Below are 19,590 nucleotides of genomic sequence, written 5' to 3' on the forward strand. Positions count from 1 at the left end.
TCCTGGGTGTTCAGGTGCCGCCTGGCCCTCTCTACACCAGCCAGCAGGAACTGGGGCTTAAGGACCAGAACAGAAAGATACTGCTGTTCTGCCTCCTGCTACTGTTGTGCATAGTTCCTGCCTCTGACACAGGATTGTCACAGCTTTGGTCAGATGACACTGTGGCAGGCTAACCTGTTGGTCTGCAGACAGAATAAGATCTCAGCTCTTGCATGAGTCCTGACAGATGCTAAGCTACAAACTTTTCTCTTTCAATCTCCTAGATACCCTTTCCTCAAATCCTGCAATGCCACCATGTGTTAATATGGCATATTGCTACTTAAAACACAGCTATGGATCCATGCAACTGGCTTCTAGTCTGTGGACATACACAGGAAGATAATCTTTACCTTTTAAAAAATATGTATTATTTCTATTCATGTGTATGTGTATAAAACTGTGTGAGTGTATGTGCACTGGGTATGCAGATGCCCACGGAAGCCAGAGGGTATCAAACCCCCTGAATCTGCAGTTGCAGGTAGGTGTGAGCCACCTGATGTAGCGCGCTGCGAACTAAACCCAGATCCTCTGCCAGAGCAGTCAGTGCTCTTAACCACTGAGCCATCTCTCCAGCCCCAATCTTTACTTTAGGAAACAGCACTAGGGCAACTGGGATGAATATTTAAGTTCACAGACATGTATTCCTTTAGATTCCAGGGTACACAACAACTGTTTTCTCTTCTTTGCCTTTTTCTCTAAGCCATCCTGATTTTAAAAAAACAAAAACCAAAAAACAAGATGGTCCATCTAATCTAATCTGTTCACCTCCAGGATTATCCGGCAGGGTAGGAGGAGTAATTGAAATACTTTCCAGGAATTTAGCACACTCTGCAGTCAGAATAAACCAGGGAAGTGAAAACTAATTTTAATATTAGACAAATGAACAACGCAGGAACATTCCATGGACACCAGTCAGTCTCTTACAGACAGCTGTATCACTTTCCACACACTGTGCCTCTGCCACCAGCCACAAGAACCAGGGAGGGAGGACCTCCCTAAGACTAAGTCCCATCTGCTGTTTAGGTTTAAATAAACCTTTTGTACAAAATTCACGTTGAACCAAGACTATTGAGGGGAGTTACCTGGAGCAAAGTTTGTTGTTCCAAAGAACTTAATGGTGCCTACTCGCTGGCCTACGACCAGCACCCTTTCTCCGAGGTGGAGCGCTCCTTCACGGTGACTGTTATTTGCTGCAGATGTGGCTGAAGATTTCAAACCTGTTCAAGTGGTGGGTGGGAGGTATGGGAAGGGAAGGTAAAGAGGAAAGAACACAAAGGGAGGAGAAACTCAAAAAAAGCACATTAGTTTTTAAAACTCACTTCACGTGTTCTAACTAGTCTGGTTGGTTGGATATCTCATTGTGTATTTGTCACGGCTGTGGTCCTCACTCAGGAGGCCAAGGTATTCAAAGCAAACAAGAACGTTCCCTGAGGAAAATCACTGCCATGGGAACAGCACAAACCTTGTTCCTAGAAAAGAATCAGTTCCACTCAGACAGCCAGGCACACACTCCACTCGGACACAGAGTGGTCCGTGAAGAACCAGAGCCAAGCGAGCTCAGCCTCCTGTCACGTCACGGGGATCCACCGTTGGTGCTACAGCACGAGAGTGGATACAGACAACTCAGGAAGAGCACGTGAGACCAAGTGGTGGTCAGCTGTGGCCAATGGGCCAGTCCCTAGTCACGTGAAGCACAGAGCTCTGTATTCACTCAGATTCCGTGCAGGACGTGCAGGAATGTAAATCCAGGTGAATCCGCCATAGGCTGAGTAGTCTGAACAGGACAATCCAGATGTACTGCGTTCTGAAGCCTGACCACCCTTAGCACAGATGCTCGAATTCACATTCAGATTAGAATGTGCCATCCCTTGTAGCCGTCCAGATAACAACCCTTGTAGCGTCCTCTCAACGCTTCAGATTTTCGGATTTCGGGTTTTCAGGTTTCAGAGCTTCTGGCTAGAGGTGGTCACACGGTAGACTGTGCAAGTATTCCAAAATCTCAAACTGGCCTAACTCAAAACGCTTCTGACCCCAGTCATGTCGGGTAAGGAATGTCCAACTTAGGGCAGGTCCCGACTACCCCAAGTTGCTTTCCTTCCACTTAATTCAAGACTACCCCTAAAATACTGCCCACTCTCTGGTATCTAGCCTCTAGGAAATACTATCCCAAGATAAGTTCAAATCCAGAAGGCTGGCTCCTGGGCCCTGTCCTATTGGTACTGAGTAGCGAATTGAACAGCTACCATCCAGAAGGTCTCAAGAACTCTAGGTGAAGGCCTGGGAGGGGTCAACTGTGGGAAGGGGAGACTGAAGACACAGGAGCAAACTTGAGCGTGTGATGGCAGGGGCGCAGACCTATTGCACCCCTGAGAAACCCAGACCTAGCTAACCGCGGCACTGCAGTTTACAGAGTGCTTTCCATAAAAAGGTGTAGCGATGGGTTCACAGCTCACAGGTGACACGCCCACACTGACACCCAGGCCTGCCCACTGCTCAGGTAGTTCAACAATGGGAGCCAGCGAGCCAGGCCCAGAGTGCAGACCTCCTCCACACCTCTCCACTCTCCTGGCTCTCTCTTTCTCATTCCAGTTACTATCCCTTCCACCCTTGTCTGGTCTCTGCCATTCCCTCTCCCTCCAAGGCGAAAGGCTCTCTGCTCACTCTAGTGTTATGTGTCTGGGGCTCTAAACACAGACAGTCTGACCCCAGCCCTCAGCCACACACAGCTCCCATTCTCTGCCTTTCTCTGGGGAAGTTTTTTCCCCCCCCGTTCTGGTTACCACCTTCGTACCCACTATAATCAATCTATGCCAACACAATCCTCAACTGAATAAAAGTAAGTAAAGTAAGTATATAGGCACACAGGAACTGCTTGTTCCAGGGAAAAGGGGAGAAAGGAGGTAATTCTAAACTCCTATATAAAGTCTAAAATCGAGTCAAGGTCAAAAGTCCCAATTCCAAATACAGGAATAGTTAAAATGCAATAAAGTAAGAACAGGGCTGGGTTTCCTCTACTAGGGTCACTGCTGAGGGTTTAGGGACAAGGTAAACAATGTCACCACCTAGGTGAAAGCCCGGGTGTGTGCTTTCACACTGTCACACATCCTGAGGAGTAGTGGTTGGGGAGACCATGAGGGCTACAGATGGCTGTCCCCCGGGGGGAAGGGGGGACGGACCCCTGAGCCTCTCTTGCACAGCTTCAACTTCAACAAAAGCAGAGTTTACATCCTTCTCTAAACAGGACAATGACAGGCAGGCGCGTGGGAGAGCTGAGGTGCAAAAACTACCAACTAGATGACAGTAAACTCTCAAATCCAAGCGCAAAGCCAGGAGTCCTGACTGCAGGCCCAGGCCGGGGAGGCAGGGACACAGCATGGAGTTCAGTGTGACTGAAGCACAGGGGCAAAGAGTAAAGGGTGCCTACGTGGTGTCACCCAAAGAGCAAGACAGCTCAGTCTGCCTGGGGTGAAGAGAGAAGGGGGGAGGTGGGGAGAAAGGGGAGCAGGAAAGGGGGAGGGGGAGGAGCAAGGAAAGGGAAGGGGGAGGGGGAGAGGGCTCCTTCTACACGTTAAAAAGAGCAAATCCACTTACAAACAAACCAAGATAAAAAACACCAAGAAAGCCTGGTTGAAAAAGCCATAGATACCAGCACTGGCTCTGGACGGGAGAGAGGGGCTTTTGCTCAGGGTCTTCTTGCCACCGCTGCTTGTGGTCAGCTTCTTCGGGTAGCTCTGCTTGTGCTCCAGGGAGGATGTAGAGGAGGAACTGCTCGTGGACCCAGGCTGGGCAGCTGGCGAGGGAGGGAGCAGGAAAGAATCACAACTTAAAGGGTGGTTTTAACAAAGAGAGAAAAAAAAATACTAACAAAAGAAGAAAAAAAAAAAAGAAAAGGACTAATAAGATGTTTTCTGGGCAAATTTTTCTGAAGCGCTTCATTTAGCGTCCTCAATTGTGGATGATCTAGTGTCAAATTAAATGCCTGATTTATCCAAATGCACGGCTGTTTACACACTAAATAGATCACTGTTTACACAAGCAGGAATTTTTAAGGCTTCCCAGTAACGTATCTTATCCAGGGGAGTCACCTAACGCTAACTAATCTAACACACACACACACTCCACTCTCCTTAGGGGAAACTGTAATAGAGCCCCTTCAAACATACACACGGGAATACGAATGCATGCACGCTACTAACACGTCCTAAGGTGACAACATTCTAACCTTGAATCATTCTGTAGTCAGCCTGAAGGTGCACAGGCTCCTCCCTCAAAGTCTGGCCACCTCCCCTGCACTGTGGCCCCTCCCCCACGTCAGTCGTTCTTTCTGCATCTGTATTTTTAAAGGGTTTTTTCCAAGAGTAGTTTTACTATGTTGATTTTTCCCCTTCCCAGCTTTAATCCAAATCACACAAGCCGGTTTGCACTGCCTAACAAGCTGGATTCCCGCCAGGGGCTGTAGCCTTAAGAACAGGGGGTGATGGTTACATTACCGTCATTTTCCGCTACAGTTTTCGGGTCTTCACTGGGAGGCAATGCCAGTGTGGATTCAGAAGCAGTCTCTTTTTTAGATGTCGTCAGCCCTGGTGAATAAACACAAAGGTGATTGTAGCGAAAGACAATGTTGGTTTGTTTTCAGAGAAGGTCTCACTGTGTAGCCTTGGCTCTCCTGGAACTCACTCTGTAGACCAGGCTGGCCTCGAACTCACAGAGATCTGGCCTGCCTCTGCCCCTCTGAGTGCTGGCATGAACAGCGTGCACCACCACTTATCCACGTGTAAAGACACAAATGGATCTACTTCCACAGACAGGAGGATGGAGCGCCTCAGTATTTAAGGTCGGGGAAAAGGAGCTGGACACTCGGTGACACAGCACCATCCAAGCACGCACGAGCCCTGCTTAGAATCCAGCACTGCAGAACTAAGAGAAGAAGGTGTGTTCACAGTGTGTCTATGAGCTCCAGCTGTGCCCCCGCTACAGATCTCTAAAATAGCCGCATCATTGTCTCTATAGCTAATAGACTTGCTCAGAACTTGTGTCACACACAGGTAGGGAGTGGCTAACGAGTCACAGCTGAGATGTGGCTGAGTAACAACTTACATGACACCGTTTCCTGCCATAACCAATTCCCACAACCTCATCTGAAAAAAAAAAGCTCGTGAATAATGGTTGTTTGCTAAGCCCTTCACATCAACTGAATCCATTTATTTAAAGAGAGCGTCCTGAGAGCTTCCCAGCTTTTTTTTTGAGCTGTCAGCAGCCATTCCCAGTCACCTCGAAAAGCATTTTAAGTGAAAAATTCTACCTAAGACTTTGCTGCAAACAGAAACCAGACACAGTTCGAATGTGCTCTGAAGAGAGGACCTTTGAGTTTAGTGTGGCCAAACACCTCTGCTCTCCAAGCACCAATGAAGGGGGGGGTGGGGGGAGCAGAGACTCAGTGGCTCATCAAGGTGCACTCTGAATCAGAGCTGGAGTGGGTCCAAAGCAGGAGGTCTAGGAGGAGGACGTGAGTGCGGATTCTGGAAAGTCTGAGAAAAATCTCATAAGAAGACATAGCCTGTGGGTAGCCTGGCAGGAAAGGAGTCCTTCAGGATTCAGGGGAGGCAAGCAGAACACATGGGTAGCAGACACCTCAGGGGGTGACAGAGCCTGGACAGCATTTGCCTAGCATTGCTAGGCTCTGAGGTCAAGCCTAGTTCTGCAGAAGAGGAGGCTAGGGAATGGAGAGGAAGAAGGGGCTGCAAGCCTCCAGTTAGGTGATAGATGGAAACATCCTGTGGAGTGTGAGTCTTGCCCTGGACTTGAAAGGGAGGACAGGCGTGGACAGAATTCCAGCTGGGTGACACTTCTTTAGCAGCCACAGCTAGAGGGAGGAGGAGGGAAGGCCGGACACTGTAGAAGTTACTCCAGCAGTCAAGGGGTGAGTGAGATGCCACAGCAGCTGTGGCGTGAGAAAACCTGCAGAACGTAGCTTTCAGTTATTTTATTTTCCAGTCCTAGAATTCCATTTGGCCCTTTGGTTTGAACAGTCATCAAGACAACCGAACGTGAAGTTTTAAGAATGGTATAAAGATCTTTGTGTATCTGCCCAGTTTCCCCCAAAACAGCATTTCACAAAACTATACAACAATATCCAAACAGGAAACATGCATTATTCTCATCCACTGATGTGACTCCAATCACCTTAGGTTTAGTTGCTATATGTGCATGTGTGTGCATGTGCATTTGCATGTATGTGTGCACATGCACACACATGTATATGCATTCATACACAGAAACACAGCATGTGAGGGAGCTCACCTTAATTTTCATGGAGAGCCTGACTGTGATATATGGAGTATCTGGGAACAGATCTAACAAACGGGCCAAACATATCTACAGAAATAAAAAACTTTACCATCATATTAAGATATTTTAAATTATCCAACCAAACAGAAAATTGTTCCAAGCACATAATTAAAGATGGCTATAACCATGTCAACTCTTTTCAAATTGGCACAAGGACTAAATGTAATGTCTGCTTAGATGTCAATAGATTTTTTTTTTATAAAGAAACTTTTGAGAACTTAACTTAAAATACGTAAGGAAGTGTGTGACCTTTAGGGGCCCCGAATAAGGGAGACAATCTTTTAAGAAGTTGTAAGGCATTCCTCTCTGCGGGATGTCACATCAATAATGAAGCAAACCCACAGGTAGCCTAGCAACCACCTCAACAGAAGAGAAAGGCAAACTCAGTGTCCGGGTGCCATCCTTTCAGATGGTAGAAACCTTTCTGTCCCAGCTGCCAATATTTACTGAATACCTGTTTTTGTGCTATGAGCTTCTGTGAACACAAAAGCCCAAATTATTTTCACAGTCTACTTGCAGTTTAGAATTTGACTGAGAGAACAGAAGATCTACACAAACAAAGCAATCAGTGGACAAGATAACAACGGGGCTGTGCAGGTTAAAAGAATACACATAGGAAGATGGAGAACAGAGAGGTTAAATGAGTTGGATTGCTAGGCGGGATCTGCATGGAGTGAGGAACAGGAAGGACCGCCCGCAGCCGCCCACAGGTGAGGAGAGACAGTGGGAGAGTGGGCGGGCACGAGTGTGCAGCAGGGCAGGAGAATTGTAAAGCAGGGCCAACCACAGGAACAGAACGAGGCCCCTCTGACTAACCCAGGGGCATCACAGAAAAGGCGAGGCACGAGGAGCAAGCTGTGTTTCATGAAGACTCGCTGGAAGCAAAAACTCCAGCCCAGAGCCTAACGATGGAGCATTTGAAGCACAGAGGGTAGGGAAGGAAAGAAGCCATTGTCAGAGACTTAAGTCATATTCATAACTGAGGCCCAAACCACCAAGGCCTTTTGTGAGGTGTGGCCTTTGTGGCGGACTTCAGAATGAAGCAGTCCAAACACCTGAATCCCACACATGGTTTCAAGTGCGGTTTAGGAGCTGCTGGCCTCCCCAGTGTGACCTACCGGAATTGACTCTGGATGTGATGTGGGCTACATCGACCTTCTGGGATCGGGCGTGTGGGGTGGCTCTCGTGGAAGGAGTGTGTGTGGTGGTCTTCCTCCCGTCTTTTAATTTACTTATCTTTGAAAGGGGCGCAAAAATACCTGAGGGCCAAGACAGAACCACAGTTAGTGTGGAGCAAGTGGAAGCACATTCAAATTCAAGGCAAACGTCACTGTTGCTAACACAGGCTACTTCTGTCCGGACCTACCATGCATCTTGTGATGAGACATGGTACTTGCCCTCAGTGGGCACACAATCCAGTTGCCAAGTCTCAATACACTATGACTTAGGAGCCACATAAGAGAGACATAATTACTGTGGAGTGAGGTTCAGGGGACAGGGCTATGTGTAAACATTCCCAGCTGCTGTTCTAAGTAACTGAGAATAATGACTCCTACCTAGTATAAGTCATGCTACCTCCTGTCTGCTTAGAGTTTGTATCCTCCCAACACTGAAGGGCTCCTCAAATCCCTCTCTCATCTCCCTTCTGTACTGCACACCTTTTAGACACAAATTCCAATGTTGCTCTTGCCTGCATTTCCCCACTATAACTAATTATAGTCCCTTACACACAGAACAGACACAATAAATCTTTTCGACTGTATAAAATTATCTTCCCCAAAGGCCTAGCCCTCAATTCCTGACAAGCAGAAGCAATACAGTGTGTGTTGAGGAAGGGAGGTATACAGAGGCAGGGGACTGCCTATCTACAGCAGCTGGGAGCATAAAACCCAACTGAGAAAGTTTATGGAGGCAATAAAATATCCAGTTTGAGTAAGAACACACAGACATTGAAGAGAGTGAATACAGACTATAAATACCAAGATTATCTCCCTACCACACTTAAAAAGAAAATAAAGTCATAATATGTACATTACACTCTTGAGTGTTTACAACCTAACAAACACACGTCGTATTGAAACGTGATCTTTTAAGCAGGATAGGAAGACTTGCACCTTACACAAAGGGAGCATTCTGCTCATCGCCGAGCAGTGCCGCTACATACTTTCCTGAAAACCTTTGAAATGCTTTTCTCTTTTGGACTCTGCATGACCTTACCTTGATTTCCCTGGTGTGTGTGTGTGTGTGTGTGTGTGTGTGTGTGTGTGTGTGTTGTAGAGATTGTAATTATCTCTCATGTCACTGACATGGGTTGTTTTTGGCAATGATCATGCAGAGGAGGATTACAATGACATCTGCCAAGGTTTAAAGCAGTGACTCTCACCCTTCCTGATGCTGCAACCCTTCAATCCAGTTCCTCGTGCTGTGGTGATGCCCAACCATTTTCATTGCTACTTTTACTTCATAACCATAATTTTTTTGTTACGAATCATGATGTAAATAATTTTGGAGCTAGAGGTTTGCCAGTGGGTTGCAGCCCACAGGTTGAGAACTGCTGGTCTAAAGAAAGAAATATTCTACTCTAGATATATGAATTTCTAGACTTTTTTGGAGCTTAGAAATTCTCACCTAATCCTCCTTATGGAATGAATTATAAAGAAAGGAACTTAGATGCAAGGGCACCCACATTTATAAAAGGAATACTACAAAAGTTTAAATCACACATTGGACACACATAGTGGGAGACTTGAAGAGTCCTCTCTCACCAACGGATAGGTCATTGGAACAGAAATTAAACAGAAATAATGAAACTAGCACACATTATGAATCAAATGGACTTAACAGACATCTACATAACATTTCATCCAAACACAGAAGAATATACTTTCTTCTCAGCACCTCAGGGAACCTTCTCCAAAATTGGCCATATTCTTGGTCACAAAGCAATCCTTAAGAAGATAGAAATACCCCTTGTATCCTATCAGATCACCATGGTTAAAACTGGACTTCAACAACAACAGAAACAACAGGAAACCTACAAATTCATGGGAACTGAACAACTGTCTCCACAATGATCACTTGGTCAAAAAAAAAAAAAAAAAAGAAAGAAAAAAATTAAAGACTTTCTGGAATTCAATGAAAATGTAGGCAGAGCATACCGAAACTTAATGAAAGCAGTGTTAAAAGGAAAGTTCATAGCACTAAGTGCCTTCATTAAGAAATTGGATAGATCCTATCCTAGCAGCTAAACAGACTACCTGAAATCTCTACAACAAAAAAGAAGCAAGCACACCTCAGACTTAGACAACAAGAAATAGTCACACTCAGGGCTGATGTCAATAAATCAGAAACAAAGAGAACAATACAAAGAATCAACAAAACTAAGAGCTGGTTCATTGAGAAAATCAACAAGATAGAAAACCCTTAGCTAAACTAACTAAAAGACAGAAAGACACCACCCAAACTAACAAAATCAGAAATGGTGAGGGGGATATAGTGGCAGACAGTGAGGATATGCAATGAATCATTAGGTCTTACTTCAAAACACTATACTCCACAAAGTTAGGAAATCTAAATGAAATGGATGATTTTCTAGACAGATCCCACTTACCAAATTAAATCAAAATCAGGTAAACAATCTAAACAATCCTATAACCCCTAAGAAAAAAGAAGCAGTCATTAAAATTCTCCCAAACCAAAAAAGCCCAGGGGCAGATGGTTTTTCCAAAGAATTATACCAGACTTTCAAAGAAGAGTTAATACCAATACTCTTCAAATTATCCCACAAAATAGCAACAGAATGACCACTACCAAACTCATTCTATGAGGCCACAGTCACACTGATACCTAACTCACAGATTCAACAAAGAGAGAAATTCAGACCAACTTCCCTATGAACATTTATACAAAAATACTCAAAAAAAATACTCAAAAACCAAATCCAAGAACACATCAAAGACATCACCCTCCAGAAACAGATGCAAAGACTCACAGCCGAACATTAGACAGAGCTTGGGAAGCCTTGTGGAAGAGTTACAGGGAGGACTGAGGAGCTGGAGGGCACAGGGACTCCATGAGAAGACCAAGAGCGTCAACTAACCTGGACCCTTGGGTCCTCCCCAAGATTGAACAGAGACACCATTATCTTGGGTTCAGATGGGTTCAGACTCCATCTTAGAAAACGTGAGCTAAGGTTGAACTCTCGAGTACTAGTTTCCAGGTTACTCACCAGCAAGCCTGGGCCTCCAGGTTACAAGCCTGCCCTTGGCGCTTCACTTCCTAACAACCACCAATCAGGAGGAAAGCTGAAGTTAAGTTTATGGTTTGGCTCCCAACACCAGCCAATTATTTTACAGGGTAACTAAATTCCATAACAGCCCCCTAATCAGCTATGTGCCAGGCTAGAAACCCCCTCACTTGCTTGCCTTTTCCTATAAAACCCGTCCCACTGAGAGCTCGGGGCTTCATCGCCACCCTTCTGTGTCAGCGACTTATGTATAGTCCAAGCTTGAGCTTGAACAAAGACCCTAGGTCCAAAAACATCGTAATCAGTTCCTTGGTAGTCTTCTGGGGTTCACAAAATAGGCACATCAGAACTACCAACCAAAGAGCATACATGGGTTAGACCTAGGCCATCCCACACATATGCAGCAGAAGCGCGGCTTAGTCTTCATGGGGATCCCCCAACAAGTGGAGCAGGGGCTATCCCTGACTCTGTTGCCTGCCTGTGGCTCCTGTTTCCCTAAATGGGCTGCTTTGTCTGGCCTCAGTCATACAGGATGTACCTAATCCTGCAGTGACTTTATGTGCCAGGGTGGGTTGGTACCCAGCAGGGGACCGCCCACTTCTAAGAGGAAAAGGGGAGGGATGGGGAGGGACTATGTTAGGGAGGACTGGAGGAGAGGGGGACTGAGATCAGAATGTAAAGTGAATAAATATGTATTTATGCCTGTGTAAGGCTTCAGCTCCAGCCCAGGCTCCCAAAGGTGTTCAGGCCCCTGTGAAGGCCCCATAGAAAAGGCTCCTGCCAGTGTGAAGACAGACGGACTGCTGTGACACACCTCCCCACACATTATTTGCAGATGACCAGTGTCCTATGCTGTTCTTACAAATAAACTCAGGCAAGATCTGTTAAAAAAAAGAAAGGAAGGAAGGAAGGAAGGAAGGAAGGAAGGAAGGAAGGAAGGAAGAAAGAAAGAAAGAAAGAAAGAAAGAAAGAAAGAAAGAAAGAAAGAAAGAAAGAAAGAAAGAAAGAAAGAAAGAAAGAAAGAGGGAAAGGGAAAGGGAAAGGGAAAGGGAAAGGGAAAGGGAAAGGGAAAGGGAAAGGGAAAGGGAAAGGGAAAGGGAAAGGGAAAGGGAAAGGGAAAGGGAAAGGGAAAGGGAAAGGGAAAGGGAAAGGGAAAGGGAAAGGGAAAGGGAAAGAAAGGAAAGGAAAGGAAAGGGAAGGAAAGGGCAGGTCACAAGAGACACAAGTATGTCTAGCTTATCAAAATGTACTGATTTCTTACTACCTTGTTACAGGGATACGCCTAGGTGAAAAAACAACTAGAAAGAAATGTAACTGTCTGGCAACAAGGCAAATGAAGTCGATCCATCTGTGAGCTGCAGCAGCTGCCTCAGTCAGCCCAGACATGTTCCCGAGTGCTACACTCCGCCTATCCAGACCTATGGTAAAATGTCATCTAGAAATCAACAGTCAATCGTAACACAGAACAGCTAACAAGGTATCATCAGCAATGACGGCTAAAGGCTGTGGTCCCTCCCAGGATGTCTTATGGGACTGAACTATTATGTGGTCAGAGGTGGACCACAGGGCACTGAAACTAGATATGGTAAGGAGGCCTACAGTGCTCCATCAACAAGACAATGAAGATATGAAGTAATATGTGAAATGCAATCAAGAAAGCTAAAAAGCAGGCCAGGAAGAGGGCTCAGTGGGTAAGACCCCACAAAGCCTGGCAATCTGAGATCAATCCCTGGGAAACGCAGAATTGAAGAAGAGAACTGTAGTGCTTTCTATGTGCTTGGCCCTGGAGTGGAATGTTAAGAGGGCATGGCCCTGTTAAAGTGGGTGTGGCCTTGTTGGAGTAGGTGTGGCCCTGTGGGCATGAGCTTTTAAACCCTCATCCTAGCTGCCTGGAAGTCAGTATTCTGCTAGCAGCCCTCAGATGAATATGTAGAACTCTCAGCTCCTCCTGCACAATGCCTGCCTGGATGCTGCCATGCTCCTGCCTTAATGATAATGGACTGAACCTCTGAACCTGTAAGGCAGTCCCAATTAAATGCTGTCCTTATAAGAGTTGTCTTGATCATGGTGTCTGTTCGCAGCAGTAAAACCCTAAGACAAGAACCAACTGCCACAAGTTGCCCTCTGAAGCCTACACATGACCTGGCACACTGAAGCCTGCACACATGTGCGCATACACACACACACACACACTACATAAATGCAAAAAACACACACACACACTACATAAATGCAAAAAAGAAAAAAAACCTCATCATTATTACATTATACAATTACATTTTGGGAAACTGTATGAGGATATAGGCAATCACACCAAAGAACTTAAAATTAAAATATACATATGAGAACAGAGTACAAACTGTATTTCTCAGTTATTTGATTAGCGTGAGTAATGTCATGATAATGCTCAATCATTGATCTGCTTTCTTTTGTTTTTGTTGTTGTTGTTGTTGTTTTTGAGATAAGATTTTATGTAACCTAAAACCAGAGACTCTAAAACTTATAGAAGAGAAAGTGGGGGAAAAGCTTCGAAGATATAGGCACAGGGGAAAATTTCCTAAACAGAACAGCAATGGCTTGTGCTGTAAGATCAAGAATCGACAAATGGGACCTCATGAAATTGCAAAATTGCAAAATTGCAAAATTGCTTCTGTAAGGCAAAAGACACCGTCAATAAGACAAAAAGGCCACGAACAGGTTGGGAAAGGATCTTTACCAATCCTAAAACAGATAGGGGTCTAATATCCAATATATATAAAGAACTCAAGAAGCTGGACTCCAGAAAATCAAATAACCCTATTAAAAATGGGGTACAGAGCTAAACAAAGAATTCTCAACTGAGGAATACTGAATGGCTGAGAAGCACTTAAAAAAATGTTCAACATCCTTTATCATCAGGGAAATGCAAATCAAAACAACCCTGAGATTCCACCTCACACCAGTCAGAATGACTAAGATCAAAAATTCAGATGCTGGCGAGGATGTGGAGAAAGAGGGGCACTCCTCCATTGTTGGTGGGATCGCAAGCTGGTACAACCACTCTGGAAGTCAATCTGGCGGTTCCTCAGAAAATTGGACATAGTAATACCGGAGGATCCAGCAATACCTCTCCTGGGCATATACCCAGAAGATGTTCCAACTTGTAATAAGAACACATACTCTACTATGTTCATAGTAGTCTTATTTATAATAGCCAGAAGCTGGAAAGAACTCAGATGTCCCTCAACAGAGGAATGGATACAGAAAATGTGGTACATTTACACAATGGAGTACTACTCAGCTATTAAAAACAATGAACTTATGAAATTCTTAAGCAAATGGATAGATCTGGAGGATATCATCCTGAGTGAGGTAACCCAGTCACAAAAGAACATACATGATATGCACTCACTGATAAGTGAATATTAGCCCAGAAACTTAGAATACCCAAGATACAATTTGCAAAACACATGAAACTCAAGAAGAAGGAAGATCAAAGTGGAAGGAGGAGACATCACTCCTTCTTAGAATGGGGAACAAAATACCCATGGAAGGAGTACAGATACAAAGTTCAGAGCTGAGACAGAAGGAAGGACCATCCAGAGACTGCCCCACCCAGGGATCCATCCCATATACAACCACCAAACCCAGACACTATTCAATATGACAAAGATTTTGCTGACAGGACCCTGACATAGCTCTCTCTTGTGAGGCTATGCCAGTGCCTGGCAAATACAGAAGTGGATGCTCACAGTCATCTATTGGATGGAACACAGGGCCCCTAATGAAGGAGCTAGAGAAAGTACCCAAGGAGCTAAAGGGGTCTACAACCCTATAGGAGGAACAACAATATGAACTAACCAGTACCTCACAGAACTGTGTCTCTAGTTGTATATGTAGCAGAGGGTGGCCTAGTCGTCCATCAATGGGAGGAGAGGCCCTAGGTCTTGTGAAGATCATATGCCCCAGTACAGGGGAATGCCAGGGCCAGGAAGTGGGAGTAAGTGGGTTGGGGAGCAGGGTGGAGGGGGCGTATAGGGGGCTTTGGGGATAAGAGTTGAAATGTAATGGAAGAAAATAATAAAAAAAGATGAAAAAAACTTAAAAAAATTAAAAAATAAATAAAAAGAAAAGCACTTGGCACCATGTACATAGCAAGCAAATAAATGTACCTGTCACTGTGGTACTACACAAGAAAAAAAAAAAAAAAGATTTTATGTAACCCATCATGGCCTCAAACTAGCTATATATCCATGGATGGATTTAAACTTCTTATCCTCCTGTGTCCACTTCCTTCTGGGACTGCAAGTGTGGACCACCTCATCTACCTCATGTGGTGCTGGGGGTGAAACTCAGACCTCAGCACACTCAGCATACTCGACTGAGGAGATGTCGCTGACCCACAGTCCTCTTTCTTTCTGTCTGTCTGTCTGTCTTCCTTCCTTCCTTCCTTCCTTCATTCATTCATTCATTCTTTCTTTCTTTCTTTCTTCCTTTCTTCCTTCCTTTCTGTTTTTGGATTTTAGAGACAGGGCTTTACTGTGTAGCCCCAGCTGTCCTAGAACTTGCTCTATAATCTAGAATGGCCTTGAACTCACAGAAACCTGCCTGCCTCTGTCTGCAGAGATTAAAGGTGTAGAGCACCACGGCCTTCCTTCTCTTCTTATTTTCTTTAGTTTTTTTTTTTTAATTTATTTATATGAGTACACAGTAGCTGTCTTCAGACACACCAGAAGAGGGCATCAGATCCCATTACAGATGATTGTGAGCCACCATGTGGTTGCTGGGAATTGAACTCAGGACCTCTGGAAGAGCAGTCAGTGCTCTTAACTACTGAGTCTTCTCTCCAGCTCCTTCTCTTCTTAATTTGAGGGGAAATGTAGTTTTCTTTTATAATCTCTGAAATTCTCCATAGAGAAATATATTTGTTTCAAAGGATAATAAAATATTTAATTCTAATGGCTTAAAAGAATTAAATTACACACAATTCCTCATTTGCATGGATTTTGTTTGTCTTCATTTATTATTATTATTATTGTTGTTGTTGTTGTTGTTATTATTAATCACATTTAGGTAATCCATGAGGATATGTAAGCTAGGGCTGGATACACAGTCCACAGCAAGCACAGTGAGCAGTCACCCTTGCTGCCTGGCAACCCAGCATACCCACCGGCTTTCCCCAGAGGCTGACACACAACTGTGAGGTTGACTAAAAAGAAGCACACACAGTTATTCTCTTTTAAAAGAAAAGCAATGCGTTCTCAGATAAATGTGTCTCGTTTAATGTGCTTAGTCCCATTAAAACGTCAGCAATGAATAAAAATGGTATAAATTCTAAGGGAAATTTATTTCTTAAAGGAGAAAAATGGAAGCTTGTGAGAGGGGGAGAGCAGCTGACAAGCTACCACCACATGCACCTGGCCACCGCTGGGCTCTGCGGTTGCCCTGGCACAGAGCTGGGTCCATCTGTGTATTTGTCTGTGTCTGCTCATTCACTGTAACAATGGCGCTGGGCAGTCACATCAGACAGAGACCATGAGACACACAAAGGAGCACTCTCTGGCCTTTACAGTAAAAGTTAGGCAAGTTCTACATTAGATAACACAGCCTTCAAGATACTGAGGGGACAGGAGCTACAGTCTCCCGGTCCGTATCCCAAACTCCACGTGAAGTGGGATAGGAAGAATCACATGGTCACATGGAGGTGCTCATTGTACTCCCCTCCCGTGAGTCCTCTCTGAACGCTCCACAAACACCAGCAACTAAGAAAGAAACCGACGGGGAAAGCACAAACACCAAATCTTTCCCTTCACAGGACAAAGTCAACAGGTGTCTAAAACTGGAAAAATCAAGAATGATCCATATACATAGATCATTTTCAAACATAAACACTAATATCAGGAGGCAAGACTTGGGGGCTTCTAAAAAGGTTTGGGCCTCCAAAGAACACGGGAAATGTCAGGAGAGGAGGGGAGGCTTGCTTTTGAATGAGCCTTCAATCTATCAAGCAGGACACATGTATTTACTTCTGTAACTATTGGAAAGCATAAAAATAACAGTATCCACAACTATTAACTCAATTATTAAGTGGCCACAATTTAAAGAACAGTATTGCCAAAGCTAACAAATTAATCAAAGTAACCCTGAGGTGAGCCACGGTGCTTACACAGACTCAAGGCACAGAACAGAAGCATAAGAAAGGTGGAGATGAGAGAAGAGAGAACCGTCTGAGAAGAAACTAATTTGATGTCTTCTGATCTGTCAGGGGATCTCCAACTCCCCTGCACTCTACCTCAGGCACCTTAGCAATGCCCTAACTCAGTAGATTACTCAGCAAGAAGGGCAGCCTTACGTTTTAAACAACCCAACACGTGGCCCGAACATCATAACCTGCCTCCAAGTCCTCAGAGGGCCCAGGGGCAGCTCCCCCACTCTGCTTTATCACGCTTGCCTCTCCTTGGAGCCATGAGTCAATGAATCCATGAGACTCTGCTGACAATCTCACTTCTTAACATAAAGTTGTTGACACCTGCCCTGGGTGTGAAAGAGCAGTTCTCAACTTCATACAGAAAAACAAAGAATCCAGGATAGCCAAAACAATTCTCAACAATGAAAGATCTTCTGGGGGAATCACTATCCCTAACCTCAAGCTGTACTACAAAGCAATAGTGATAAAGACTGCACGGTATTAGTACAGAGACAGACAGGTAAATCAATATAATAGAATCAAAGACCCAGAAATAAACCCACACACCTATATGGACACTTGATCTTTGACAAAGAAGCTAAAAATATACAGTGGAAAAAAAGAAAGCATCTTCAATAAATGGTGCTGGTCTAACTGGCTGTATGTAGAAGAATGAAAATTGATTCATATTTATCACCTTGCACAAAGCTCAAGTCTAAGTGGATCAAGGATCTCAATATAAAACTAGATATACACTGAATCTGAGAAGAAAAAAATGGAAAAGAGCCTTGAACTCATGGACATAGAGGAAATTTCCTCAACAGAACACAACAGAATGGCTCAGGCTCTAAGATCAACAACTGATAAATAGGACCTCATGAAACTGAAAAGCTTCTATAAGGCAAAGGGTATCATCAATAGGACAAATCAGCAACCCACACATTGAGAAAAAGTCTTCACTAACCCTACATACACAGTCCTCTGATAGAGGGCTAATATCCAAAACATATGAAGAACTCAAGAAGTTAACTTCCAAAAAGCCAGATAACCCAATTTAAAAATGGGGTGTGGGGGGGGCGGTACAGAGCTAAACAGAGAATTCAACAACAGAAGAATCTCAAATGACCAAGAAACACTTAAAGAAATGTTTAAAGTCCTTAGTCATCAGGGAAATGCAAATCAAAATGACCCTGAGATTCCACCTTACACCAATCAGAATGGCTAAGATCAAAAACTCAAGTTACAGCCCATTCTGGCAAGGATGTGGAGAAAGAGGAACACTCCTCATTGCTGGTGGGATTCCAAAGTGGTTACTCTGGTTATCAATCTGGCGGTTCCTCAGAAATTTGGAAACAGATATACATGAAGACCCAGCTATAACACTCTTGGCCATATACCCAAGGGATACCCCACCATACCACAAGGGCATGTGCTCCACTATGTTCACTGCAGCCTTATTTATCATAGCCAAAAGCTGGAAACAACCCAGATGCCTCTCAACCGAAGAATGGATGCAGAAAATGTGACTCATTTACACAATGGAATATTATTCAGCTATTAAAAATAAGGACATCATAAATGTTGCAGGCCAGTGGATGGAACTAGAAAATATCATCCTGAATGAGGTAACCCAGTCACAAAAAGAATAGACATGGTATGTACTCACTGATAAGTGGATATTGGCCAAAAAGTACAAAATACCTAGGATACAACCCACAGACTGTAAGAAGTGTAACAAGCAGAAAGGCCCAAGAAAGGATGCTTCAACCCCATTTAGAAGGGGGAAGAAAATAATCACAAGAAGCAGATGGAGGGAGGGATCTGAGTGGGAGAGGGAAGGGAAAGGGGGGGACAGGATCTGATATGGGGGGGTGGCAGGAGAATGGATGGAAATACAGAGCTTGGGAGGAGGTAAGGAGATGCTCTCTGGAGACACAGGAGGTGAGAGACTCTCAGAACTTAATGGGAATGACTTAGCCAGAATGCTCAACCACTGAGAGAGGGAACTCGAAGTAGTGTCTGTCCACCTCAAGTAGAAAGACAAGGCCTCAAGTAGAAGGACAGAGTTACCAACCCACAGTCAAAATTTCTGATCCAGAATTGTTCCTGTCTAAAAGAACTGCAGGGACAAAAATAGAAAAGAGACTGAAGACAGGAGCCTGGCATGGCTGTCCTCTGAGAGGCCCTACCAGCAGCTGACGGAGACAGAGGAAGATACTTACAGCCAACCACTGGACTGAAGTCGGGGACCTCAATGGTTGAATTAGGAGAAGGATTGAAGAAGCTGAAGGGGAGGGTAGTTACATAGGAAGACCAGCAGTCTCAACCAACCTGGAGCTCCAAGAGACTGAGCCACCAACCAGGTACATACACGGACTGGCCCGAGGCCCCCAGCACATACATATATGGCAGAGGACTGCCTGGTCTGGCTTCAGTGGGAGAAGATGTGCCTAATCCTAGAGAGACTTAAGGCCCCAAAGAAGGGAGAGGCCTGGTGGGAGGGGAGCACCCTCTTGGAGGCAAGGGGGAGGAGGAGTGGGAGGAGGAACTGTGGGAGGGGAACCAGAAGGGAGGGGCAATGGCTAGAATGTAAATAAATAAAATAATTTTAAAAAATCACGGGGAGGTATGGGGGGCTTTTGGGATAGCATTGGAAATGTAAATGAAGAAAATACCTAATTAAAAAAAATCACATTTTCATACAACATTCAAAGACTTGCATAGATTTATAATAGGATATCCAGTTATTAAACAGAACAAATATATAAACTAGACACTATGAAAAGTCAGA

General features: G+C 44.5%; 1 protein-coding gene across 6 annotated transcripts in view; it reads right to left on the reverse strand.

Annotated features, from left to right (window-relative positions):
* The window catches only part of Clip4 (CAP-Gly domain containing linker protein family member 4), a 97,454-nt gene that overhangs the window by 33,927 nt on the left and 43,937 nt on the right, over window positions 1-19,590 (reverse strand). For 4 of the 6 annotated variants that reach the window (XM_021149448.3, XM_029471329.2, XM_021149450.3 and 1 more), the window contains exons 9-12: window positions 7,506-7,646; window positions 4,530-4,619; window positions 3,686-3,829; window positions 1,122-1,256 (exon numbers count right to left, since the gene is read on the reverse strand). In XM_021149448.3, coding sequence (XP_021005107.1) covers window positions 1,122-1,256; window positions 3,686-3,829; window positions 4,530-4,619; window positions 7,506-7,646 — 510 coding nt within the window. The remainder of the gene's footprint in view (window positions 1-1,121; window positions 1,257-3,685; window positions 3,830-4,529; window positions 4,620-7,505; window positions 7,647-19,590) is intronic. The other 2 variants (XM_021149451.3, XM_021149452.3) reach the window with 1 other exon arrangement.

This window comes from Mus caroli, unplaced genomic scaffold, assembly GCF_978045245.1.
Source record: "Mus caroli unplaced genomic scaffold, Mus_caroli_1 scaffold_18, whole genome shotgun sequence".
Classification (NCBI taxonomy): domain Eukaryota; kingdom Metazoa; phylum Chordata; class Mammalia; order Rodentia; family Muridae; genus Mus; species Mus caroli.